Consider the following 27,355-nt stretch of genomic DNA (forward strand, 5'->3'; position numbering starts at 1 on the left):
GGGAAGGAGGAGGGAAGTGTGTGTGGGCTGAGAGTAGCTTGGTTGGTAGAGCACCCGACTGCTAGCATGAGAGGTGAAGGGTTTTGTTTTCTATAAAAGTAGTTTGCCCGATAAGGCCCTAAATTCCAGGAATTTCCTATCTATTATCCTAACCTTTTGATCTCTCCACATGATAAAATTTTTGTTTACTGAAAGGGCCTGATGGCATTCCCATAACTTGAAACACTGACTCGTGACCCTCACCCTTGTTACACTTCCCTTGCACTGATCCATTTAAAACTAGTCAATTTCCAAGGCCGGCGATGGGTCAGCAGCTCCCAGCCAATGGGAGAAGACAGTCACCACCTGAGTTAGAATAAAATCCAGGTGGACTTTCTGCCCCAGCGTGCTCATGCTTGCTAGCCATGTCTGGCTCCTGTCCCACCCTTTTTTGCAAAAAGAACTGCTTGTCCAGCTTCTTTTATTTTGTTCATATGTTCCTTTGTGCAACACAATTATTCTTTGTTTCTAACATAAGCACATATAAATCCCTGGGTTCAATTCCCAGCACTGCAGAAAACCCCAGCCCTCAGGAGGGGAAGCAGCAGTTCAAAGTCATTCTTGGCTACATGATGAGTTCAAAGTCAGTCTGATTCATATGAGGTGTCCTCAGAAATAAGTTGGGGTTGGGGAAAGGAAGGGAGTGAAGAAAGGAGGGGAAGAAAGAAGGTAGGAAGCCGGGCGGTGCTGGCACACACCTTTAATCCCAGCACTCAGGGAGGCAGAGGCAAGTGGATCTCTGTGAGTTCGAGCCTGGTCTACAGAGTGAGTTCCAGGACAGCCTGAGATACACAGAGAAACCCAGTCTCGAAGAAACAAAAAAAGGAAGGGGGTAGAAAAGGAAGGGAGGGGGAAGAGAAAGTCAAAGTATAAAGATCCAGTCAAAGTGGGATGTGGCCCCACTTTCCCTGGGGAAAGAGCATCAGGGAAGCTACAGGCCAGAGTCTGAGGGGAGAGGAGAGAGAAGTCTGACTGAGGGCAGTGGAGGGGAAGTTTAAAGCCCCCTGGGTTACAAAGCAAGACACAGCAAAAATCCCCTAAATCCAAACAAACGAAAACCCCAAACAAAACAGTAAGCTTTATCGGGAGAGCGATAAACAAACTTGAATTTTTAAATTATGTTTTAATGACCGTGAATCAATATTTTCTCATGGTGAAACCAATCAATCCTTACCTACCTTTAACTCTTAACAATACTTACCTATTAAGGCGGTGGTAAAGCGATTCAGGGAGAGAGGTTCTAAGTACATTGGTCCTTCATAGGCTGACTCCAGTTCACTCCTAACATAGTCCCTAAAAAGAAACAGTAAGAAGAACACACTGCATGAGGAAAAGCAGCTCAGTCACCTGCTCTTAGAAGAAATCATGTTACCATTTCTCTCTCTTTCAACAAGTAAGAAAGACTTAGATCTACAGATTTACACCCAGGGATAGTCTTTATCTCATCTTTCATACAATAGGCACAGGTACAGTTTCCCAGCACTGTATCTGACTCTGCAGAGATGGCTCCGCAAGATGTATTTTGGGGAGTTTCCTTTTTCCCATCACCTTACTCAATATTTGACACCCAGTAAAAAAACAGTGGAGGCATCATTTCTCAAAAGTAAGGAAGAGAAAATGTCTAATGATGGACAGTAAATTCCTCATTTGGTTTGCTTCCTCCAAGGTCCGGGACAAACAACAAGTTTTCCACACTCATGGAAGAACTGCTTACATCTGGAAAACCAAGCTGGAAGCACAGAAGGGGAGGAGCTTAACTATCCAGTAAGTAAGTCGGGAATGCGACAAGCTAGACACCCAGAATTTTTATACTGAAGAAGGGAAGCTTGTGGAAAATAATTCTCCCCTGTTTCCCTCAACTGATGAACGCTTTATTCACTTTAAAATACTTTCAATGCTTCTAATATTTTTGAACAAACTCAAAGTCTGTATTTACTTTTCCCATGAAATTACTTCCTGTTAGGCAATTGGGTTGAATTCCTTCAGCACAGCAGAGTCAGCTCGGAATGAGCTTTACAAAGCCAAGTAGTAAAGAGCTGCCAAAAATTCAAAATTTAAAACTATTTTTTTAAGGATAGGAACAATTTAGAGATTGTTTAAGAAAACAGCAACTCAGTCTGTGGGGCCATGAAGCAATGGTCCATCATCACCTTCTGATGACTATCTCTCTCAACAATCACTCACTTTTGTACTCAAGAGGGAAGAATTTAGTCAGTGTTTGTCAACCAGGAACAATTCATGCTGGCTTTCTCACCTGGGGAGGAGAGCGCATGACTGGCATGCGCCTGGTTAAGTAGGTTAAAGGTTAAGTAGCATTCTACAGTGTGAGCGAGCGCCAGTCCCTAAAAACATCAGTTTTGATGTAAAAAGGCACAAATGTGATCTCAGGTAATAACACATAAAGTTCTGATTGCTATGGCTAACCATCAAGTATATAGTTCTGGGGTCGTCGAGAAACAACAGGCATACAGCATAGAGACACCATTAATAACCACAGCACCTCTGAAATGAGACTAAAGCAACAAATTCTCTTGTTGCTGTTGATTGTTTGTTTCAAGATAAGAGTTTTTCTGTGTAGCTTTGGAGGCTGTCCTGAAACTCACTCTGTAGACCAGGCTGGCCTCAAACTCACAGAGATCTGCCTGCCTCTGCCTCCTGAGTACTAGGATCAAAGGCTTGCGCCACCACCGCCCAGCTAAAGCAACAAATTCTATATAAAATGACTGAGCCTTGGTACTACCAGGTCCTCCAAAGCCCAACTCTTTCCTTGTGGCCACAGCATATTCTCTACACAGGTCTGGTTTAAATTTAAACAGGGGACAAGGAACACCCACAGATAGAACGCAGACTACAAGCTGCCAGGGTTCAGTAAGTGTGGGGGAGTAAGGCTATAACTGCCCATTGTTTTAAATGTCAATTTGCCACCACCTAGAATCACCTAAAAAGGCAGTCTCAATCAAGGACTTGTCTAGAACAGACTGTCCTGACTGATGACTGGCAAGACCCACCGTGAATGAGGCAGCATCTTTTCAGAGGCGGGACCCTGAGCTGTCAACTGTTGTAAGCAGAGAAAGCTGGCTGGGACTAAGGAAGTGAGCAAGGGGTCACACATTTATCCTCCCTGCTCTTGAGGGGGATGCAGTGCTCTGCACGCTGTCCCGACTTCCCCACGGCAGGACTGCAGGCCAGCGAAACAACTCCTTCCCTCCAGGTTGCTTTTTATCAGGATACGGTTAACACAGCAAGGAAAATGGAAGTGGGGCGCTGCTCGAGGAGCCCCAGGCTTTTCTCGGGTAATGAAAATGTCTGGGGTTACGTGAAGGCAATGAGTGCGCGGATGCACTCTGCCACGTGGATGTCACATCAAGAGAAAAGCAACGTCAGCACACACGGCTGCCAGGGCCTGGGTCCAGGAGCTCAAGTCGAGTAGGCTATGGAGATTAAAGAGCAGAGAGCAGGCTGGATTTGTCGCTGTTATCATCCACAACACGGCTTCTAGAGCATCCGATGCACTGTCCTGGAATGTCAGGGGCTCAGCACTACTTGAAAGCTTTCTTCAGTTCGCCTTCTTAAAAGCTCCGCTTTGTCTCTGACTTTTATCTTAAATTCTAATACAACAAACTTCTAAGGGGATGCTGGGGACATAACTCAGCAGTAGAACGCTTGTCTGGTGCTTGTCTGGCCAGGACCAAACAAACTGCCACCCAAACAGAAACCATTATACACGTACGTAGCCAGCACCCAGCTGGGCTATGAGCAACACTATTCTCAGAATGAGTTACAACTGTACAAAATGCTGTAATAACAATACAAATGCAGTGACCGTTTCGAACTTCTGAAGAACTTAAGTCTTAAGATGCATGGCTCTAACAGATGACCTCTTTCCCCCCCCTCAGCACCACCAGGTCCTTCTCATCCGACCAGTCCTGTTTGCCTGTACATTAGCATAAGTAGCCCAGTTTTTCTCCACTCCTTATGTTACTAAAGAATCCAAGTCTATACTACACTCCTTTGATCAGAAAGTCTTTTCTTCTAGACCTTTTCACCAGTTCCGTTCTTTTTTATGTTGGGTATATGCATTATTCCGCACAGCTAAGGCCACCAAGGAAGGCTATCTCCCAGTAGATTATCAGCCTTACAGTCATAACAACACCCTGAGTCCCTCCTGCTGGTGCCTGCACTGCCTCCTTCTAGGACCCTGGACATGGCTCTCTCCAAATGCAGTCATCTTCGCTGCTCCAGGCCACCCTAATCCCTCCCTATCAGCTCCCTGACTCCAAACACCCAGCATCCTCCCTAGGCCCTTTCAATCCTTTCACCCTCATTGCTCTACCCTCAGGATAGACCTTCAGACTCCAGCTGGCTGCCCAGCAAGTCCACCTCAGGGCAACAGCCAGGCCCAGAAGCGGGCTGAACCGGCTGAGCTAAGCCGAGCCTATCAGAAGTGAGACTGATTGTGGTGAAAGGGCTCAGCTCAGAGGAAACCACCATGCAGACGCTCTTTGGGAGAGATTAGCCCTGCACCCAGTGTGCAAAACTGAAAGGAGCATTCGGGCTAATAAACATCTCCAAGTCCAACTTACATGTGCCTTCAGTGCATCCCAGACTGATAACAAGAACACTCTGGGCAGGCAGTGGTGGCGCACGCCTTTAATCCCAGCACTTGGGAGGCAGAGGCAGGCGGATCTCTATGAGTTCGAGGCCAGCCTGATCTACAAGAGCTAGTTCCAGGACAGGCTCCAAAGGCTCCAAAGCTACAGAGAAACACTGTCTCAAAAAACCATAAAAAAAAAAAATCACTCCGGCTTCCAGTAACTTCTAATTTACAACATAAAGAGAAAAATGGGGGAGGGGGAATAAAAGAGAAGGGGGATGAGGGAGAGGGAGGATGAAGGGGGATGAGGGAGAAGGGGGATGAGGAAAGAAGGGCATGGGGGAGGAGGGGGAGGAGGGAGAAGGGGGAGGAGAGGGAAAGGAGAGGGAAGATGAAAAGGGGCTAAGCAAGGGGAAATTGGGCAAGAGACTTGGGGAGATGGTGAGGAACGAGGCTGACATAAAGGCGGGACAGTTAGGGGATCAACTGTAACTCCAAGCAGAGAGGGTTGGGGGAGAACTTGCTAACTAGAATGGCCACAAATGGAGACTTGATTCTGACTTGGTGAATGAAGGCAAAAAAAAAAAAAAAAAAAAAAATGGAGGAAGATACCTGGTGTCAATACACTTGCCTGAATGTGCATCCCAACCACACACATGTGAACCGGCAACATACACACCACACACGTAACACCACACACAAACCCAAATCTCAAGTCACTTTAGGACAGAAGCAAATTCATGGCACAAGCCAAGGAGCTCTAATTTACACTTTGCGCCCAGTGGAAGATGATCAGATGAGCTGGTCAGGGGGACATCACCACTCTTCAATCCGGAAGGTGTAAGCCAGCCAGGTGCAAGCACCCCTGCCGTCTTCCCCGGAACTGAAGCCATTTCCTCCAGGGACATTTTATATTTCTGTAATGTGTGGAATGCTGACAGTGAACCTCTAAGCACTATAAAACCAAACACTGGGAAAATGTTCTCTAGTCCTCTGTGGGAGTTTCTTCACTTTCAACTGGAACGTGTGTGTGTGTGTGTGTCTGTGTGTGTGTCTGTGTGTGCGTGTGTCTGTGTGTCTGTGTATGTCTGTGTGTGTCTGTGTGTATGTCTGTGTGTGTGTCTGTGTGTGTATGTGTTGGGGGGAGGGAGATAAAAAAAAAATGTGTGAGATACACAAAGAAGCCCTCAAAGACACCTTGCAATTAGAAAAAAACTGCTATAAAGTAGTATGTAAGCCATTAAAAATAAATGAACAGCAGCAACCAAAAACAACAAACCCAGGGAGCTTACCATTCTGGCTAGTGACTGAATCTTTATGCAACAGCCTCTTAAGCAGTCTGACGTGGTCCTTGAACATCGTAGGAACAGTCTGTACATTCTGGCCACTTACAGGAAGCTTTCAAAAGATGCTAATTTCATAGAAACCTAATCTACTTTCAGACAGAACAAAAAAGGAAGCTCCAAGTCCTTGCAATATGAACAAATAAAAAGTTCCATATAAGAGCCGCCACTCAGGCATTCAAGCACCTAATGTGCATACACGTACGTGCATACACACACACACGCACACACACACGCATGCACACACTTACTGCAGCCTCAGCACTGGGCTAGTGACTGAGCTGTTCGTGTACACAAGTGAATTTTAATTGTTTTAATCCCTGCTTTTCTCCCAGCTCCTTTCTGGCCTCCTAGGTAGATATTTAGTGCCTGGGTTCAGTAATGAGGGAGGAAACATCAAAACCGGTCAAGTTTATTCTTGTCAAAACTTCTTTGGTGCATATACTTAGCAATCCCTTGACAGAACAACTCTCAGGTAAGGGAGCTCGGGACCCAGGGGGGTCATGGTGACGTCCAGAGACACATTTTGGCTGTGAGAGTGCTTGGGAGGAGGTGCTGCTTGCATCCAGTGGGTAGAGACCCAGGACAGTCTCCACAACAGAGACTGAACACGTCTAAAACGCTGTTATTCCCAGGACGGACACACCCTGACTACCCTTCCAATTGGAGAGCTTTGCATAGAATGTTTGTATTTTACATATATGTGTTTGTATCCTACATGTACGTTCTTGGGGATGTTTTATATTGGAAAGCAAACCTCTCTATCTATTCAGCAGGATGCATACCAAATGCTTTCCATCTTCTGAAAACCCTTTCCTGCGGGGACTTAATTAACATCATATGTGAAATCAGTATGTTAATTCAAAACCTAACAAAAAACCTGGAATTAAGAATACTAAAGTTTAACATTTTTTTTAGAAGAACACATAATGGTAGCTGTGAGTCATGACAACGAGCTTACAGGAACACAGTTCTGGACTGTCTCTATTGTAAAGTAGTAACCATTCTGGCATATATATCAACCACATTGTTGCATGTGAAAGACAGAGTTCAGCAATTTTTAAAGTTAAGGAAGACAGTATTTAAATTTTTAAATCAAGTTCAATTATAATACTACTAATATTTTCAATACACTCGGGACTGCTGAGATGACTCAGGGAATAGAGGTACTTGCCACCAAGCTTGGCAATTTGAGTTCAGTCCAGATGGTAAAAGGAGAGACCCAACTCCCAAAGTTATCTCTGCCCTCTACATGTATATCATCGTGCATCTCTCTCTCACACACACAGTAAATAATTAAACGTTTAATTATTTGTATTGCACTGAGTGACGTCATAAAGCTTTGAATATTTAATTCTTCTGTACTACAAACTGTATCTACAGTCAAATTTCAATACTTCTTTTTTGTTTGTTTGAGACAGGGTTTCTCTGTAGCTTTTGGAGCCTGTCCTGGAACTAGCTCTTGTCCTAGAACTAGTCCAGGCTGGCCTTGAACTCACAGAGATCCACCTACCTCTGCCACCCCTAGTGCTGGGATTCAAGGCGTGTGCCACCACCGCCCAGCTCAAATCCCAAACAAGTTTTTATGCAGATACTCATCAGCATGATATAAATAATTAAGAAAAAAACAGAAACCCAGCCTTCCAAGTGTCTAAAATTTTCAATTTAGAAAATTAATATCAGTAAATACCTTCTACAGCTGGTTTCTGAAGAAGCAATTTAATTATTGAGAGTGTCCGAATACTGAATCTCCCAGGAGCAAACTACACAGTGTTGCCCTTCTGGTTGGGTGCCTTAGCCTTGAATGGCTGAGCCATCTTTCCAGCCCAGACACTGTCTTACACAGCAGTGAAGAAGATAAGTTATCTACCAAAATGGCTAATAAGGAACCTGTACCCAGAATATATACAGACTTCCCGCAACTTAGTAACAATAAAGACAATCAAATCAAATAATTGGCAAAGAATCTGAGTAAACATTTTTCCAGACAAGATTTATAGTGTTTAATGAGAAGGCGCTCAACATCACTAGCCAAGAGAGAAATGAAAACTCCAAATAATGAACTGTCACCTCACATGCGTGGCGGAGGTCCCACAATGAAGCATTTGTTGGCAAGGGTGTGAAGAAACTGAGACTCATGTACTGCTGACAGAAATGCAGAATAGCGCAGCCACTTGAACAAAACAGCCCTGCGGTCCTCAAAAAGGCTAAACTGGGAGACTGTACAGTCTAGCAATCCTACTCCAAGACTCCAAGGTATCTGCCTAAGAGAAATAAAAATGTGTATCTACATAACAACCAGCACCCAAATGTTCACAGTGGAAACAGGTAGTAATGAAGCTGCACAGCGGAATACTACTGGACAGAACTGGGGCTACAGTTCATCGTAGAGGGTGCATCCAAAGTCTTGGGCTAGATGCACATCACAACCCCTCCATTTGCCCCCCCCCCAAAGGAGAGGAAGGAGGAAGAGACAGGCAAGGAGGAAAGGAAGGTGGTAAAATACTGCAGTATGAATCAACCTGCTAAATCAAAGAAAACTTGGCACCAAAGACCATGCTTCTACAGTTCAGGATAAATGAATTAAGAGACAAAACAAGGGCTAGGAAGATAAGATCACTTGCAGCGAAAGCCTGGGGATCAGAACTGGAATCTCCAGGAGCCACATAAAAATGAAGACGCAGCCATGAATGTATGAATGCAGGGATAAAGATAGGCTGTTCCCAGCTCACTGACAGCCAACCTAGCTGAGCCTGTGTCAAGGCAGAGTGCGAGATCAGAATACATAGTGCCATGGTCTCTGCTCACAGACATGCATACACATACACACACATGAGAGAGAGAGAGAGAGAGAGAGAGAGAGAGAGAGAGAGAGAGAGAACGAACAATAAGGCTGATGGTAGCCTAGGGATGAAGATCCAGGGGTTTGTGGGAAATGAGGAGTACCGAGATCTCTTAGGGGGACCTCAAAAGTCTAACATTCATTGTGGCCACAGTTTGCCTAACTCTGCAAAAGCATCAAGAACCACTAAGCTGAGCTTCAGACTTTAAAGGGATGTGTGAACCCTGTGTGGGGACAGATGAACCAATAATGCAAAAACATTTTTTAATTTGGTTATAAAGTTGACATTATAACATTGGGAAGTAGTGAATTAATTAAGTAACCTGTAATTCTAATGTCACTATTTTTAAAGTAGAGACATGAACATTGTATCTTAAACTACAGTAGACTCAAACATCAGTATTTAAGTGTGACATGTCACAGATAATTCGAGGACAGCACAATCTTTGCTGCTAACCTTTTATGAGAAAAGAACAGACAGTGAATTACACTGATGCAAACACTAGAATATGTCCTAGCTTCAAAGTCATTCAACATCAAAAACAAAAATAAGACAGGTATTGTCTGTTGCTTTAAAGCATCAGCTTGCCACAGCAGTACACTCACTGAGCCAACGAACTTGACTCTACTACAATTCTCTTTCCAAGACAAGTCTGGACCACCCCTCCCTGAGGTCTGCCTGCCCCAGATTCCATCTGCAGGTCTCCAAGTGACCCAGGAAGATGAACTGTTCTTGCCCACTATAAAATATTCAAAATTCTTTTTAGTATCTGGTATGTTTTAACTTTCTAATGATGAAAACAAACATTAAATATTTAGAATAATAAGTCATTATGTTAAAACTAAACAGTTACAATTGTACACCCTAAAAAGGCTTTTATCTTTGTACCCTTGAATCTGTTTTGGTTCCCCTACCCCACCCCCATTTTCATTACATAAGAGGATTTTGCCCCATTTAGAAAGGGATGGATTGGTAATACTGAAGATAAAAACAGAATCACATGTTTTGGGCCATTATTGCACCAGTAAACCATGTGTAAATGCTCATGAGATTCACCCAGGACTACAAATTGAACAAAAACAACAGTTTTGAAAACTCTGCCTTGAATTTTGAGATCTTCTTGACTGCCCCTTCCAAAAGGCTAGAATGTGCCACAGAATGCTGTACCATTCAACAAGGAACTTTAAAAGACCAATAGCACAAGGAAACCCTCACAAAACACAACGTAAAAGAACGTTGGCTGAACTTCAGTGAACCTTCACTGTCTGCCAGAGTTGTTCTAAGAAATGCAGATGCCTTATTTGACCCTTATCACTGTAATGTCCCTTAAGATTGTCATCACCATTCCTCAGGTGTGGAAACTAAGGTTTATCTTTCTGGTGACACACCAGTTGCAAAATAGTGAATTAAGTAACCTGCAATTTAAATATATCTATGCATCTAGCCACGCAGACTTCCATCGAAGGAAGAACTACAGGGCTCCTAGCTATCTGGGCACTCATTTGTACACCGAGATGGTGGCTCCAGAGCCATGGTCCTAAACAGACAGTGTATTCCATGGATGGGATTTTGTTTCTTAAAATTCTTTGCTTAGTATTGTACCGTTTAGAATGAGTAATGAAGTATCTCCACACTGAGCATGAAGCAGCCAACACAATGGAACAGGGTGTAGCTTGAGGCTGACAGTGCTCTGTGAGGTCATCATGCTCTCTCTGCTACACAACATCACTGGCAGCTGTTCCCACAGAATGACTGCGGACATGATGCAGGACACAGTGACCAAGGGGGCTGTCTCCACTTGATTATGAAGTTAAGTTTCCTCAAAATTTGCTTTAGGTTCGACCACATTTTAACATGTTTCTCCCAAAGGCAGGAAGCTCATACGCTATGGCAGATGTCAGCTTTAACTTTAGCTCTGACCAAGCTTGATTTGAACACTGAGGACTCTAAGAAAGTTGGGACCAGAGTTTAAGTTCAGACTGAAGGGTCTGACATCACAGAGCAGGCAGGGTGGCAGAAGTTAGCTGTGTGCAGTCCCTCCAGGTACCACTCTTTCTAACCAGGGAGGGACAGGGAAGACAAATGGAAGAGGAGCATGAGAACACGACCAGGGACGCTCTGACCAGGGCCGCACCAGCAAGAGGGCCAGAAGCAAGGGCAGCCCAGGTGTTTACTACTCTCACTCTTGCATCCAGAGAGCCACAGAAAAAGCTGGGCAAGACTGACAGGGCTGTGTCATTTCCACTAACTGTCACTGCCTTAAACTTTCTCAATTTCCATAAAACTTGTCCACAGTGAGCACTCCAATTTCATAACCAGAAACGTCATTATTTTTATTATTTATTAGGCGGTTCAAGACAGGGTTCTGTGTCCTGTCCTATAACTTTGTAGACCTGGCTGGTCTTGAACTCACAGAGATCTGTCTGCCTCTGCCTCCCAAGTGCCTGGGATTAAAGTTGTGTGCCACTGCAGCCCAGCTTATAATTTTTATTATTTATAAAAATCAATTTAATTTTACTAGTATACCATGAGATTTCTAGATTCAAATTCAAGTCTGCATGAAAATGTGTAGGTCCTGTATTGCACTCAAGGTCACTGCCAAATCTCCTTAGAATTCAGAGTATATTTCATCACAGTAAGTACATGTCAATCAAAAATTATGAAATTTAAAGTTTAAAAAATAATACTTCAAAATATGCTTTAGGTTCAAAATATGCTTTATCCCAAAGGCAGGAAACTCATATACTACAGCAGACTTCAGACTTAACATTTTAGTCTCAAAGACACAATTAGTCCCACCAAAAAACTGATGGAGTCACCATCTACACTTCTGCAACTTAGTGCTGACTCTCATGAAGACAGGGCTGGGGAGGGCTCAGCTGTTTCTCAGTCTCCTGTTCTCCGGTAATACAGAGCAGCTCATCTTTAAATTTAACCGTAGGCCTGTTTCTGTTGTTGTTTTCTCAAAACCAGAATCCCAATATAATTCAAGCTATTAATCTTGAATAGTAATAAACATCAATCTGTCTTTGAAACCAACTGTGATGGTTATCTTGACTGTCTACTGCTTTCTTGATCAGATTATTGCAGGTGGAAAGAGCCACCCTAAAAGTGGGCCATACCTTCTGTGAGCCCAGACCCAAGTCAGGGAGGAAGAAATATTGCCCATTTCCCCTCATGCTCACAAGTCCATCTATCCTGCTGCTCCAGCACCCTCCACAGACATTAGAGCCAACTTCTTTGGGCTTTAGACGTAGATGCAAATCAGCAGCCACATTGGACCACCTCTACTGCGCCCTGTGTGAGCCAATCTCTTAAACCCCTCTGGTACAAACATTCATTCTCTCAGCTCTGTTCCTTTAAAAGGTCTTGACTAGTAACCTAATTAAGCCATAGCTTTGTAACAATATTCCTGAGAAACATTGTACTGACATTTAAAAGAAGAAAATGCAATTTTTAACTCAATCTCATGTTCCAAAACTGGGGTTGCAGCCTTACCTGGATATCTGATGTCCAGCATAGAGGAGCAGGGCAGTCAAAAAATATAAATAAAGCTGAACCAGATGCTGCCTGGGCAAAGTGAGGAGCACGACACTTAAGACGTATCCTGCAGCAGAGACAAGAATACAAATAATTGCACTTTCGTCTCCCAGTTAGTTATACACCAAAGACAAGCGGAAATAAACTACTTTCCAGGCAGCTATCAGCAAATCAAGGTTTTCTTTTTAATTTCTCTATCAAGATTCATTCAATTCAAAAATATCTCTATAGATTTTTAAAATTGGAAATAGCAACCGTCACTTTTCTTTTCTTTTTTTTTTTTAGCCATAAGTATTTATTAAGAGAGAGAGAGAGAAGAAGAAGAAGGAGGAGGAGGAGGAGGAGGAGGAGAGGAAGAAGAGGAGGAGAGAGGCAAAGCCCCGTGTGTACACCAGCAACTGTCACTTTTCATGTCTCAGTGGTGTGGGAGAATTGTCTGTATTCTGTCAATGTGTTATAAATAAACGCTGATTGGCCAGGCAGGAAATATAGGTGGGAAAACCAGACAGGAAGTAGAAATGATGTAAGAAAAATAGGAGAATTCTGGGAAGGAGGAAGTTGATTCCTCCCACTCCTGCCCAGATCACCGAAGCAGCAGGATGTGATCTGCCCCACTGAAAAAAGGTACTGAGCCACATGGCTAACATAGATCAGAAAAATGGGTTAATCAAGATGTGAGAGTTAGCCAGTGAGAGGCTAGAGCTAATGGGCCAATCAGCCTTATAATTTATGGAGACCTAAGTGTGATTTTCTTTGGGGCTAAACAGTTGTGGGGTACCGGGCGGGACAGAAAACCCCAACAACAAACAAGCCAGCCCCCACCTCATGTTACACTTTCTACCTTGTAATTAGATGCCGCACACGAAGGTACAAGGTGACCTCATCACCCCTTTCCTCAATGCCTTCCCTAGTTCACCTCAACTCTCATCATCTCTCTGGACTCCCAGGAGCTGCCCCTTCAGACTTTTCTATCTCCAAATAGAGCCCCGGTCTCTCCAACATCTTCCCATCCATCATTCCACCTACGTGACAAAGGTCCTCAAAGCTCATTCAAAGACTCCTTCCCACTGCGAGGGGAAAACCCATGTTTCTCCTCACAGCAATTTCTGTTGCAGAATATTCCTTTACACTACGTGAAGCTTTGTCACCGTGACTGATTTAATAAAGAGCTGAATGACTGACAGCTCGGCAGAAAGAGGTTAGGCGGGACTTCTGGAAACAGATCTTGGGGAAGAAGGAAAGTGGAGTCACCACGGATACAGAGGAAGCAGGATGTGCAGGAGGAGAGGTAAAAGCCAGGAGCCACATGACAGCACGTACATTTTTATAAATGGGCTAATTTAAGTTATAAGGGCTAGCTAGTTAGAAACAAACCTAAGCTAAAGCTGAGCTTTCATAATTAATAAGTCTCTGTGTCATGGTCTGGGGGCTGGCAGTTCAAAAAAGCCTGCTACAAATTTCCCCTAACTTTTCACTCCATTTGTACCCAATGCTTTTATTTTCTGGTCATCTATTTAACCCTTTCTCTTCTGGAAAACCATTTTTACCTTTCTACTCTATAACCCAGAAGCCAAGCACATCCTGTTGAAGCCAGTGTCTGAGACAGCACCCTTGCTGCGCTGTCTCACTTTCATCTGAGACACTCATCTCCTGACCTCTCATCTCCCCTTCTGTTTCTTCTTTCACCTTCTTAAGTGAGTGTAGGAAATGTCGTCCCTAAACAACTGCTCCCCTCTCCATGGAGCTATGAAGGATCTGGCATAAAGCACTCACTCTCGCTTCGAGAACTGGTACCCCTTTTCAGACACAATACCCACAAGTCCTCCTGCATACAGAAACAAGCAAAACCACTTCTTACTCCAAGTGGACCCATCCATGTGTTCACATAATCAAGAGGTACCAACAGTTTTTTGCCTACCCCTGACCAGGTAGCACAGCCTCTTCCAGCCACTCATGCGTGAACATGCATCACCACTACTTGAACTCCCTCAGGACTCATGCGTGAACATGCATCACCACTACTTGCTCTGTAAAATTAACAAACAGCCTCAACTGGGTGGCAACGATGAAGCTAAAGCCCATAAGAATTTATAAGTAAGTAAACTGGCAGCATTTAAAAATGATGACCCACTTAAAACCTCAGTGACTGGGGTTGGAAAGATGGCTCGGCAGCTGAGAGCACTTGTTCTTGCAGGGGAGCCAGGTTTGATTCCCAGCACACAACTGTCTGTAATTTCAATTCCAGGGGATCAGATGCCCTCCCTCTTCTGGCCTCCATGGGCACCAGGCATGCGCAGGGTGCACACACATACATGCAGACAAAATACTCATATACATAAAATAGGATTAAACAAAATATTAAAAACCACGTTATTGATGAACCTGTTGATTTATTATTAGAGAGATGGTAGGACTGGGAAAGAATTGGGGGCCTGATCAAAGCAGCTGCTTGGGGTACACGACTTGGCAGTCAAGCGTGAGATACATATTTAAACAGATCTAAGTGTTGCTCTCTGCCTGAGTGGTTGAAAACAAGGAAGTGGAAGTGGCTGTGAACTTTCCAGCTTGGGTAATCAGGAAGATGGTTCTGCTATTGAAACAGTAAACAGAGGAGAAGCAGAAGTCTGCCAAGGTCAAGGTGCTGAGTGCAGTGACTGATGACAAGGGAAGTGTCCAGGCAGTTCAAGGGAAGACATCTAGCAGGTGGCTAGGGACGCTGTCCCTGAAGATTAAGTACCAATTACAATACAGGGATAACAGCCTGCTGACCAGAAAGGCAAGGCTCTATGGAACAGAGACTGACCTTAACAAAGCAGCAAAGCACCTTGGCAGAGTCTGAACAGAGCATCATTAACACCACACGAAGGAGACAAAGGTAGAGGACAACTCACACACGTTTGCTGCTAAAACTCTGGGAGACATCCAGACAACCAAAGGTAGAAATGGACAGATACTGAACAACACCAAAGAATCTGATTTCTGAGCTTGGTGGTGCTAGCCTATAGAGCTGAGCACTCAGGGGTCAAGGCCAAGATGGGCTACCCACCCAGCAGCTACCTGTCCCTGTCAAAATCCTGCCTGATTCAAAGGGAGGGAACAAGGATTGAGGGAGAGAGGGAGAAGGGAGAGAAGGAGGGAAGAAGAGAGGAGGGAGAGGAAGAAGGAAGGAAAAAAGTAGCAGAGGATGAAGGAGGAAGAGTCATAAGGGATAAAGGAATAAGATAGACAAAGAACGGGGGTGGGGCACTTGTCGGCTTTTATTGTCAACTTGACATAACCCAGAGTCATCTGGGAAGATGGAACCTCATCTGAGGAAGAACCTGGATCCACTTAGCCCATGGCCATATCTGTGAGACAGTCTTGACTGAAGGTTGATGTGCAAGGCCCAGCCCACTAGCAGTGATACTGTCCCTGGGCAGGTGAGCCTGGGCTGTCTAAGAAAGCTAGCTGAGCAGATGCCAGTGGGCAAGGCAGCAAGCAGAATCCCTCCATGGTCTGAACTCCAGGTCCACTCTGACTTGCTTCAGTGATGGGCTGTGATCTGAGGTATCTGCTGCACTTTCACCCTCCAAGCTGCTTTTGGTCTGTGTTCCATCAAAACAACAGAAAGCAGCCTAGAGCAAAAAGAAAACAGCTGCCCTGCAGGCAGGGTGACCTGAGTTCTCAGATCCCTGGGCCCGATGCAGAACTAACAGCTGGGCATGGTGGTGCCAGGGAGACAGAAACAAGGAGACCCCTAGGGTTCAGTGACCAGCCAATCTATCCTATTACTAGTTGGAGACTACTGAGAGACCCTGTTTTTCTAAACCCAAACAAACTTGAATAGACAAGCTGCCTAGGGTTTCACAGAAAAGAACATCCTATGCTACCATTTCACACAAACAATACAAGTGCAATAAAATTTCAACAGGGTGTTTTGTCTGAGGAATGAAGCTGGGTAGTTAAACTCACAGAGCAAACCAATGAAATCTATGTAATTTTGAATCTTGATGAGAACAGGATTGATGATTACTTCAAACTGGGTCCTACTTTTTGGGAAAAAATGATTTTATAAAATTAATTTTTAAAAGGTTTCCTATCCTCAGGAAGAAAGGAAGGAAGGGAGGGAGGAACGGAGGGGCGGAAGGAAAACTAATAATAAAAGTCCTAAAAGGAAGGAACTAACTATATCAAGCAATAAAATATCATCTAAGCTCCCAGCAAATAAAAACAGGACACAAGTACACAAAACTAAAAGAACTGGGGATGTTGGAATGGACCAAAGCATACACACTTAGGAAAAGATGAACTAAATTAATACATGGGCATTAGAGTTGTCTAGGAGAAATTATTCAACATACCGTGACCTGCATATGCAGATAAATTCCAATCAGAGAAAAGAGTTCAACGTAATAGCAAAACCACAAAATTAATAAAACAAAACACAACTCTTATTTTTATCTCTCTCTCAGTTTGTCTGAGATGGAGGTCTCATTAAGTAGCTTGGGCTGGCATCAAACTCAGGCTCCTCCCTCCTCAGCCCACCAAGGACTGGGATTGTGGACATGCATCGTCACCCAGCTCCAAACTCCTGAGAGTGAAACTAACCATAAAGAATCCTAACACTGGGGGTGTGGGTGGGGGGCTGGGGAGCATTTAAGTAGAATCCTACAATTTGGCAGTCTAGAGAATATGTCAACATTAAAAAAAAAGGCACAAAACTTTATATTCCTGGGTGGGGTAGACACCTATATACCTGTCAGGAGATCATTTGGGAGGTTGAGACAGGGGGATGGCAGCTTTGATAGTGTAGCTTGGGATAAACTGGACTACACAGTATAACCATGTCTCAACAGTAGTGATGTTTCCACATAAATAAGTAAAAGCCAAGGCTTCAGAGCCAGGCCCGCTATGCCACATCCATGAGAGAGAACAGGGGACCACATGATTCCCACTGACTTCAGCCACAGACCAGGGGGAAAACAGAGCTACTAGAGGATTTCCGAGAACTGTGATAAAGAACAGGCAGGGGAAACACTTTAACATACACTTTAATGTTCTGATTTCTCTGCATAAAGGCGATACTTAGACTCTTGAGAATTTTTACAATGTATCTAGGAGTAAATTCTGTAAATGAAAGCATTAGATTACATTATACTCTGATAGAATCCCTCCCCCAACCAGACACCAGTTCACACTATGGCTGTGCTCACCTTTCCATTGGACCTACCTAGTTAGTCACTGTGTTTGAGAAGCTCAACTGAGCTGGGTAGTGGTGGTGCATGTTTGTAATCCCAGCATTTGGAAGGCAGAGGCAGGCAGATCTCTGTGAGTTCGAGGTCAACCTGGTCTACAAGGCAAGTTCCAGAACAGTCAGGACGACACACAGAGTAACCCTGTCTCAAAAAGCTCCCCCCAATACCCCCTCAAAAAAAGAAAAAAAAAAAAAGAAAGCTAAACTGAGTTGCCAAAGTTATAAGCCAGAGCTGGTTCCAATTGTATCAGAACCTATTCAATTTCGAAAACTGATGCTTCTATTTATTAGGCAACTGTTTTATAATAACTCCCAAACTGTTTAGAAATATTATAATAAAAAGCACTTTTTCAAAACCACAGTGTGAAATACTTATTAGATTAAGCTAGAAAATCTATGCCTAGTCACTGTCAACAGCTGACTGAAACCGTTTTCCATAAACGAGTTAGCACAGAAAGGCTAAAGCTGAGAATTCCAGTGTCTGATGCATAAAGAAAGCCCCTCATGTCACACATTTTCCCAGGGCAGTGTCATACGGGAAAGATGAGTTCACTGAACCCACCTGCCTCACTTCTCACAACGACAGATCTGGGACACTCTTACAGGCTTCTAAGGGCTAAGTGTTGGAGAAAACACTTCTACAGACATGTCATAAAGATTGGTCAATTGTCTGTAAGTTTATAAAGATACACATTGTTGCTTTACAAATCTAATAACTGAATTGTTTTTAAGTGTAAGAAGGCACCACGTAATCTGCATCTGGAGCTAGAGATAGTAGCGAAAAGCATGTCATTTGTTGCTAAGCTAAAAGTTAATTTGAATAAAATTTTGTTTCATGCCTGAGTATCCTAACTTTCTTTAACCTCAAAGCATACTAAGTCTGTTCTAGAATTATCTTTTTCCAAGAAAGAAATTATTACACTACAAAATTTCACTTTGTTGAAAGAAATACTATATTTGTAAGTGTTATTAATGCTTTATTTCAACTCAAAAGTAGTAAGAAAGGCTAGAGAGATGGCCCAGCAATTAAGAACATTGTCTCCTCTTCCAGAAGATCCTAGTTTGGTTCCAAGACCAGCATGGAACTTCATGAATGTGCTACACAAACATACCAGCAAACAAACCTTCATACACATATAAAAGAAAAATATTTCTCTAATAAGAAGAAATATTGCATTTTCTAAAGCTTACTTTGGCAATTACTACTTAACCCCAAATTAGAAGGGGCCAAATTTCAGGAAAAATATCTCTCCTTATTTACAGTTCTTCATACTAAAAGCAAAAATGTTTACCCATGTCTTTCAATTTTATTCTAGAAAAATAAATCCTGTTCTCCCCTGGCTCTAGTAATTCCTATACCAGGGTAAAACAAAGCTAGAAACAAAACTCACAAACACATCCACTGTCAACTCCATGTCCTGGACACTCATTTTATCCAAATTAAAAAAATGGATATAAGGGCAATTAATGAAAAAAATGCTGTGAATATGAAAGAGAATAAGGAGGACACGGGAGGGCTGGAGGGAGGAAGCAGAAAGGGGAAATGATATAAGTATAGCATAATTAAAAGAAATAATTTCTAAATAGAAATGGAAACAAATTCATCACAAAGCCAGGAAACGCACGCAGACACTTACCTACATAATGCATATTAAGAGCCAAATACTTATACTGGAAAAAAGGGTTGTTGTTGAGGCTACTTCTTTGGATCTGCTGGAAAAAGGAGCTGACGTCCCATCTGTACAGGACATCCAGCAGCATGATGCTCGGCACCCTCAAGGCCACGTTCAACACTGCCTCCAGTTTCTCCTTTGCAGCCATGTTTTTGTTTTTGATTGGTTTCTTGGAGCCGACCTAAAAGTCAGAAGACACCAAATGCAAAGAGAAGTCAACACAGACCACCTTTCGAGAACCTCCCAAGAATCTAATGGGTTGTTCCGGAAACATCTCTGTTTCCATATTTATGTTAAATCAAAATGCTCTCGCTTTCAGATATGCCCCAACATGACTCAGAAGAAACATTTACACTTCAAAACTTAAAGAAGCCGCTACCTCCAAATCTCCTAGCTTAGTCACAAAAACTCCCCAGGAGAATGCTCTAATTTGAAGAAAATACCCTCCCCCTATGTTGGTATTTGAGACTGGCCAACCACTCTAAGAGGAGGGAAGATGTTAAAAATATTTACTAAATGAAAAAGCCTAAAGTACTAATGAAAGCAGCAGGTTCAGTTCTCTGCATTTTACACACATCTTTATCCTTAATGTTTATAACCAAAACTGAAGAACTAAGTATCATTTTTGTTTCTTTTTACAGTACTGGAGACCAAACCCAGGGCCTTGTAACTGTGAAGCAAGCCTGTATCAACTAACAGTCCCAGCTACATAGGGAACATACAACACAGAGAATTTTCAGGGAAGACACAAAGAAACATAAAGTGATATTGTTTCCTTTTCCCACACTTATCTGGAATCTCACAGTCTCTCTAAAGAGAAGGAAGATGAGGCTGATGGAATGAGTGGTAACAGTGGCCATGGGAGATGCCAAGCATCGAGTCTGTAAGGTCTTTGCTTACACAATGATAAGCACAGAGAGAATGGAAAGAAAAAGCAGGAAAGGAAGGAACTGGATGGCAGTTAGCGGGATTTCAAAAGAACAATTTGATGAAACAGCTACAGATTAATGTAAGGAATGCGCAGAGGGCAAACCCAAGTGGGTAAAGGACAGCTTCAAGAGTAAGGAGAATTCTGGACTCTTGGCTCTGACGATATCCTTTTAAGAATTTTGCTGAGAAAGCGAAACACATTTCTAGCGTTGGCAGTCATTTCAGACATTAGCAGAGAGACGAAAACATTTATTTTTGACGGGGATTACAGTGACAGATGCTGTGCTATAGTCAAGTGTTTGTCAGTGTTCCCGCTGTCCTCGGGGACCGCTGCGAACTCCTTAGCTCTGGCACTCTCAACTCAAAGGAACTAAGCTTAGCACACCATCCAGAAATTTCTCACAACCCTACGTCAGTCATTCCCATAGCGGGAATGTTCTCACACATGTGAACACGCTGCCAATCATGTTATCCCTGTTTTATAGATAAACTATAATTCTGGTGACTTTAAATGAGTAAGAGCTGTTAATCATTTTCCTATATGCAAAATTAAACCGTGGGACTCAAACAAAGTAACTCTGTCCTAGAAGAAAACTATCACAAAAACAAAAAACAAAAAACTCTACAATCAGTCCTAACTGTGAAACACACTGTTGAGAAACTCAACTCAAGGCAGTGGTTCTCAACCTCCCTAATGCTGCGACCCTTCAATACAGTTCTCATGTTGTGGTGACCTCCAACTATACAATTACTTTGTTGCCTCATAACTGTAATTTTGTTATGAATACTGTTATGAATCATAATATAAATACCAGATATGCCAGGTATCATATCCAAAGGGGCCGCGACCCGCACGTTGAGAACCATTTACTTTAACGGAAGCTCTTGCTCCTATCTCTAGTCAACCCCACATATCCACAGATTCTGTATCTGTGCAGTCAATGATCTCAGCTGCAAAATATTGAATGTTTGTTCTGAATATGGTCAGACCCTTTCTCATCACTGTCCCTCAAGGAGTAGGATATGAAAGCTACCTACCTAGTTCATACACTGTATTAGACACTGTAAGTAATCTAGAGATGGTCTGAACGCGGCACGGGGTGCAGCTGAGTCGCCGACCCAGCAAGTAGAGCGCTCGCTGCCAAGGCTGACAACCTGAGTTCGATCCCTGGACACTATATGATGAGAGGAAAGCACCAAGCCCAACAAGTGGTCCTAGGGCCCGTTCCAAGACCACTCCCCAGATAAAGATGGGTACAACTTAATAAAAGCATCAGGAGGATGTTCGTAAGCTGTATTTATGAAAGGGATCACAGCTCATGCAGGTTTGGGTATCTAAGGGGTATCCTACAACCTAAAGGTAAATGGAAGAAGCACTATATGACGGCAACCTTAATATTATACTGGAAAAGTGACTGTTTCTGTTCATTCTAGAATCCAATGTAAATCACTGCTGCCGTCTGTGTAGCAAACAGAAGTAGGCATTACTGAGTTGATATTTATGGTCAGTATTCATCTAATCTAGTGCCTTCCTCTGTGTTTAATGTTATTTTTAAATTGATCATATTTCCCATAATTCTAAAAGAGAAAATTAAGCACATACTCCCCTGTTGTAAAAATCTAGATCTGAATGTAGAAGAAAAAAAAAGTGCTGCCTAATCCATACATATATCGCAAAAGAAACCCATTAGCCAAAAGGTGCACGTCCCTGGAAATGCCCTCTCTTCCAAATACAACAAACAAAAACAAACCTTGGGTCCCGAAGGCTACCAATTCAGAAAATTATCCAAGAAACAAAAATCAGCACAATTAACTCAAAAGCCAAACACCGGAAGAAACTGGAGTAGCTAAAGTCAGCCCACCTGAGAACAAACATATTCAGTGTTTCCTTCATTTCTGGACCCGCTTGAAGTTATTAATAGGATGCCCCATAGATGGACATGGGAGAAACACATAAAACACAAAAGACCAACCACATCTCTCAGAACTTTGCAGTTCTGAATCTTCCTGAGGTAGGCATACATAGGAACCATCACAAACAAATCAATGATCTACAGTCTAGCCCCATGCTCTAACTCAGTAGTTCTCAACCTTCCCCATGCTGCGACCCTTTAATTCAGATTCTCATGTTGAGGTTGACCCCCAACCACAAAATTATTTTCGTTGCTACTTCATAACTGTAAGTTTGTCACTGTTATGAATCATAATGTAAATATTTTTTGGAGGTAGAGGGTTGCCAAAGGGGCCACATCCTACAGGTTGAGAAACACTGGATGAAACCAACATCTTGACAAAATTCAGAGACATCTGCCATGTTTGTAGACGCTTACACTTCTAAGCAAAACTCCAGCCTTCTGGGCCAGCGACATGGCTCAGTGCCTCAGACATTTTCTTTTTCTTTTCTTTTCTTTTTTTTTTTTTTTTTTTTTTTTTTTTTTTTTTTTTTTTTTTTTTTTTGGTTTTGGAGCCTGTCCTGGAACTAACTCTTGTAGACCAGGCTGGTCTCGAACTCACAGAGATCCGCCTGCCTCTGCCTCCCAAGTGCTGGGCCTCAGACATTTTCGAACAAGCCCGAGGGCCTGAGTTCAGTCCCTGGGACTGACGGGGCTGAAGGAGGGAACTGACTCTCAAGGTGTCATCTGACCTCCATACAGGCACTGAGATACTGCACATCTGACCACACAGAAACACAAAGTAAACAAGAGAAATTGTATATCCTTAATGACTGGTTCAAAGAATGTATTTTCCTGGGTCTAGTGTCAAACAGGGCTAATTAGTGTTTATAAAACTGGAGCTCACGCTTCTCTTAAAACAGGAACACCAAAACCAAAAAGTCTGACATACCCAAGTCCAAATATATAAACTTTCTGCACTATCTTCTGACCTTTCCTGCAAGATCCTAAAACTTCCTTGAGTTATGGAAAGAACTGGAAATGAATTCTGCATCATGTTTCTGCAAACGTTGCAAACTAAAGATGACTCAAACCTACTTTATACAGCACAGCAGCTAAAAAATAATTTTTTTTCTTCCCAGAAACCAAACCTTTCTTCCCAGAAACAAAGGACGGTTCAACAAAGGCTCACCCAAAAACAAATCCTAGTAGTTTCTGGGGATGCCTTCTCATGCCTGGAAACAGCAATGTCTTGTATAACGTGCACAAGTTATCACTGGATTTGTGGGTTAGGAAACACAGGGACCTCATTCTGCATTTTCCTAAATCTATCACATTTACTTTTAAATAGGAAGAAATCAAATAAAGCATCCTTAACTAAAAAAAAACTATGTAAAGGCTAAGCGCTGCTGAAAAATTACCTTGCATTTTTAAAAAGTGTGGTATTACGATAAATAAGGGAATCCCACAACTCCTTAACTCCCTTTTAAAAAAGACAAAGCAAAAATAAGAATGCATGACTCAATGTAAAATTACTGATAATTAATATAGATAATTTAGGGCTGATAGTTACACCTCTTTTCTCACCAGAAGGAGAGTAAACAAAACCATCACCATTAACCTTCTTTCTTTGCCCTCGGCAATTAAAGAAAAATTCTGTATCAACTAAACCTAATGGTAAGCAGATGGGGGACGGGAGGCTGTCCATCTGTTGGGATGCTAAGACCTTAAAAAAAAAGTGAAAGGGCAAAGCTGGACCCTAATAGCCGAAAGGAGAAACCAGGAAAGAGATAGAACTTCCTTACATAAGTGTTGGCACACGTTTTAAATATAGCTAGTCCTCCCCACTCCCACTGCGTTGCTAGCTAACTTTGTATGTACTTGGTTTCCACAGAAACTACTAGCAATCCTGTGATTCCACATCATCCCCAAAACCACATCGATAAGAGTTCACTCAAGTGCAAAAGACATCGTCCAAAGTAAGGGACGGACAGAGGGAAAGGGAAACAATGCTACCTCTGCCATTGGCCGCTCAGCCTGGGTCACGACTGCAGCACCGACAGACAGCTCATCCTTTTGGGCCTCGTTCAAGATTCACAGAGCTGCACACTCGGTATTTTATAAAATAAAGACGCACACAGTCCCCCTCCTTTCCTTTCAGACTAGTTTCCTGTTTACTGCAGACAGCGATGCAAAGCCGTCCATTAATCTTTGATGCCTTCCCACTGCAAAGGCCCCTTCCCCCGCCCCATCTCGCTCGCTCTCTCCCCGCACCCCCGCCCCACGCCTGCTTTTCTCAGATACATTTGAACTGTAGTAACCCCAAGCCAACTCGCGGCAAGCAGGCAGCACAGCACAGCAGCAGCGCCGCGGGGACGCAGCAGCCCCAAGGCTAGGGGATTACGTGGAGCAGAAACTCTGCCAGGGAGAGGCCCGGGTGCTCCCCTGTCTCGCCAAGGGTGCTGGTTCTGCCGCGCCACACACCGAAAGGTGTGCTTAAAAGAGTCCAGCCAAGTTCCTAACCCCCAGATAGAATGGGGAACCCATTCCACAAGGGAGAGCAAGACTCGTAGGGTGGGAAAGCAGAGCTGGAAAGAGCGAACCCAGGGATGGCAAGCGGGAAAAGGAACCAGGACACACACAGAGAGACAGAGAGAAGAGCAGCTCGTGACTGTGAAGTGTGTGACGTGACACACTGCACACTGAGTCCAGGGGTCCCCCACTCAATGGGCTTAGCAGGTCTTTTTGAACCCCGCAACCTCGCACATCCTGCACAAGGTTAGGCTGAGTTTAGGAGCTACGAGGAGGGGACGTCAGCAAAGTGGCAGGGAACCTTGGAAGCAAAGTGGACTTTAAAAAGGGAAAAGAGGGAAAGTTGGAAATGCAAACCTGAGCAAAGGAGCCCGAATCGGGCACCTCTGCGAGACAGACCGGGGAAAGGCCTTGCAACCGGGGTACTGGAAAGAAGAGAGGGGTGAGCCCGAGTGAGGGTATCTCAGGAATGTGAGGGTTCTCTCCCTCTCCAGGCGCGGGAGAGGAGGGATGGTGGGTAGGAAGGAAGAAGCCGAGGCCCCAGGAGCTAGTACGGGGCTCGGCGAGGAGGTAACAGGAGACCGAGCGCAGCTCGAGGGGTGGGCGGGAAGGCGCGGTGCGGAGGGGGACGAGGCCCCAGCCAAGATCCGGAGGAGGGGGGCGCGACTGGGAGGAGCGAGGATGGGGGAGGGGAGGCGCAGTGGGCAGCAGGCCTGCGGGATGCTCTGAGCTGACCGCAGTCACCTGGGGCCGCAGTTTCCCTGCCTGCGGGGCGGCACTGAGGATGGCGGTGTCCGCTGCTGCCCGGTTCCGTCGCCCGCCCCTCCGGTGAGATCTTCGGCTGAGACGGCGGGGGGCCCGGTATGCGCGGCTCACAGCGGCGGCTCTTCAGCGTCCGGCCTCGGCTGCGGCGTCTCGGGAGGCGGAGGCAGCGGCAGCGGCAGCGGCCCGAGCTGCGAGGTCACCATCGTCCGTGGCGACAAAGGCACTCCCGGGCCGAGCGCCAGCACCAGCGCCCGGCGGCCGCCATGGCCTGGTCCCCGCGCTCCGGCTCCGCCCCCCGCGCTCTGCGGCGACCGCCGGTTCGCGCGCTCTGCGCCTGCGCGCGAGCTTGCCATCGCCCGGCCCCAGTGCGCCCACGCTCACTCACAATCGCTCACGGCGGGATCTTCTCGCACCGCCTCCGGTGAGTGGGCCTCAGATGCCGGCTTCTCTCTGGTGCTGGCCCAGGAGACTCTGCCAAGGCAGGGCGAGGCTACACCTGGACAAGCACTGTGACCCCAGCCATTCTGACACGTGTTCGCGCTCACTCCGCCGACACCACGAGCGGCACGCGCCCACACCCACACTCACCTGCTGGGACCACGTGGGACAATGTGAAAGGCTGGTCCCTGCCGCGTGCAAACGCTAGAGCAATTTTTAACTCTCTCCTCGACTGGACTAAGACGGTCGCCTCCAGGGTATCAGGGACTACATGCAGGAAAAAGGTTGGATGCTGGATGAGTGAACGGTTTGGAATTGCTCCCAAGGACTATTCTGACTCCTTGGTTTGGTGCAAATAATTAACTACCTATGAAAATAAATGCTCTTAATGGGTTTGTCGTTCCTTTTGGTTCAAGGTTCAAAACACATTACAGTGCACACACCCTCTCCCCACGCCCAGGAAGCTCTTTTGTTCTGCTGTAGTCTCCTAATACTGTGACTTATTCCTACCTTATTTTAAATGTCAAAGCTTTTAGAGCAGGAACTGTTCCCATAGTACAAGGCCCCAGGCTCGCTGTGGGTATTACTCGTCCCTGGACTTCAGCAGGATTTTGCAGAGATCTATTACTGTGTTTGTCTATATTAACTTGCCTCGCCATTACCTTCTGCAATTTGCCCTTGTTCCTTGGTTTGGTTCAGTCTCTAGAGAACCAGTTGCCACTAGAAACTAGTGTGGCCTTTCATTAGACAGTGCCTAGGTAACAGAAGATGACAGCAAATAATCTGTAAGGTGTTGCACCATGCTGGCGCATTCTGAACTTGCCAAGAGCCTCCACAAAGCAAAATAAGTGTACTTGAAGTTTGTGTCCACTCTGTCCACTGCTTAAGACACACACACACACACACACACACACACACACACACACACACACACACAAAGATTCGGAACCTCTGGGTCTCCCTTACCATTCTGCATTTAAGCAATGCCATCAGAGCTGGAGAGATGGCTCGGCTGTTAAGAGTACTTTCTCTTCTCCAGAGAACGCCCCTACCTCACCCCCCAACTCCCTGGTTCAATTCCCAGCACCTAGGTGGCTCTAACTCCAGTCTCAGGGGATCTGACGCCCTCTTCTGTTCCCCATGGGCACTGCAAACATGTTTTGCGCAGACACATGCAGATGAAACATCCATACACATAAAATTTATATGGAAACAATGCCATCTTGGAGACATCAGTAAAATTCACAGTAGCTTATCTTCCCTTCCGTTGTGTCTTAACTTATTTTCCTGTGGCTGCAACAAAACCCAAATGGAATTTTTGGGAGAATGGATTTACTTCAGCTCACTGTTTGATGCACGGTCCATTATGGGGGAAGTTAAGGCAAGAGGAACTTGAAGCAGCTGGTCATTCAAGAGGGATGTCAAAGCATGCATGCTAGTGCTCAGTGCCTCCCTTTCTCACTCTTAGGCAGTCCAAGATGCCCTACCCAAGGCATGGTATCACAATAATCAAGATAACACCTTCTGGGGCTG

The 27,355-nt window shown here is 44.4% G+C and overlaps 1 protein-coding gene across 3 annotated transcripts in view; it reads right to left on the reverse strand.

The window, feature by feature from the left end:
• Rnf145 (ring finger protein 145) overlaps positions 1–26,106 on the reverse strand; it is a 46,053-nt gene extending 19,947 nt beyond the window's left edge. The window contains exons 1-4 of one of the 3 annotated variants that reach the window (XM_050138580.1): positions 25,770–26,106; positions 19,230–19,446; positions 12,318–12,426; positions 1,241–1,332 (exon numbers count right to left, since the gene is read on the reverse strand). In XM_050138580.1, coding sequence (XP_049994537.1) covers positions 1,241–1,332; positions 12,318–12,426; positions 19,230–19,413 — 385 coding nt within the window. In that variant the 5' untranslated portion in view covers positions 19,414–19,446; positions 25,770–26,106. Of the gene's footprint in view, positions 1–1,240; positions 1,333–12,317; positions 12,427–19,229; positions 19,447–24,103; positions 24,126–25,363; positions 25,655–25,769 lie in introns of those variants that run through there. The other 2 variants (XM_050138579.1, XM_050138578.1) reach the window with 2 other exon arrangements.
• Positions 26,107–27,355: the final 1,249 nt, after the last annotated feature.

The sequence above is a fragment of the Alexandromys fortis genome, unplaced genomic scaffold (genome assembly GCF_014885135.2).
Source record: "Alexandromys fortis isolate MF-2015 unplaced genomic scaffold, M_Fortis_MF-2015_v1.1 scaffold_11, whole genome shotgun sequence".
Taxonomy (NCBI): domain Eukaryota; kingdom Metazoa; phylum Chordata; class Mammalia; order Rodentia; family Cricetidae; genus Alexandromys; species Alexandromys fortis.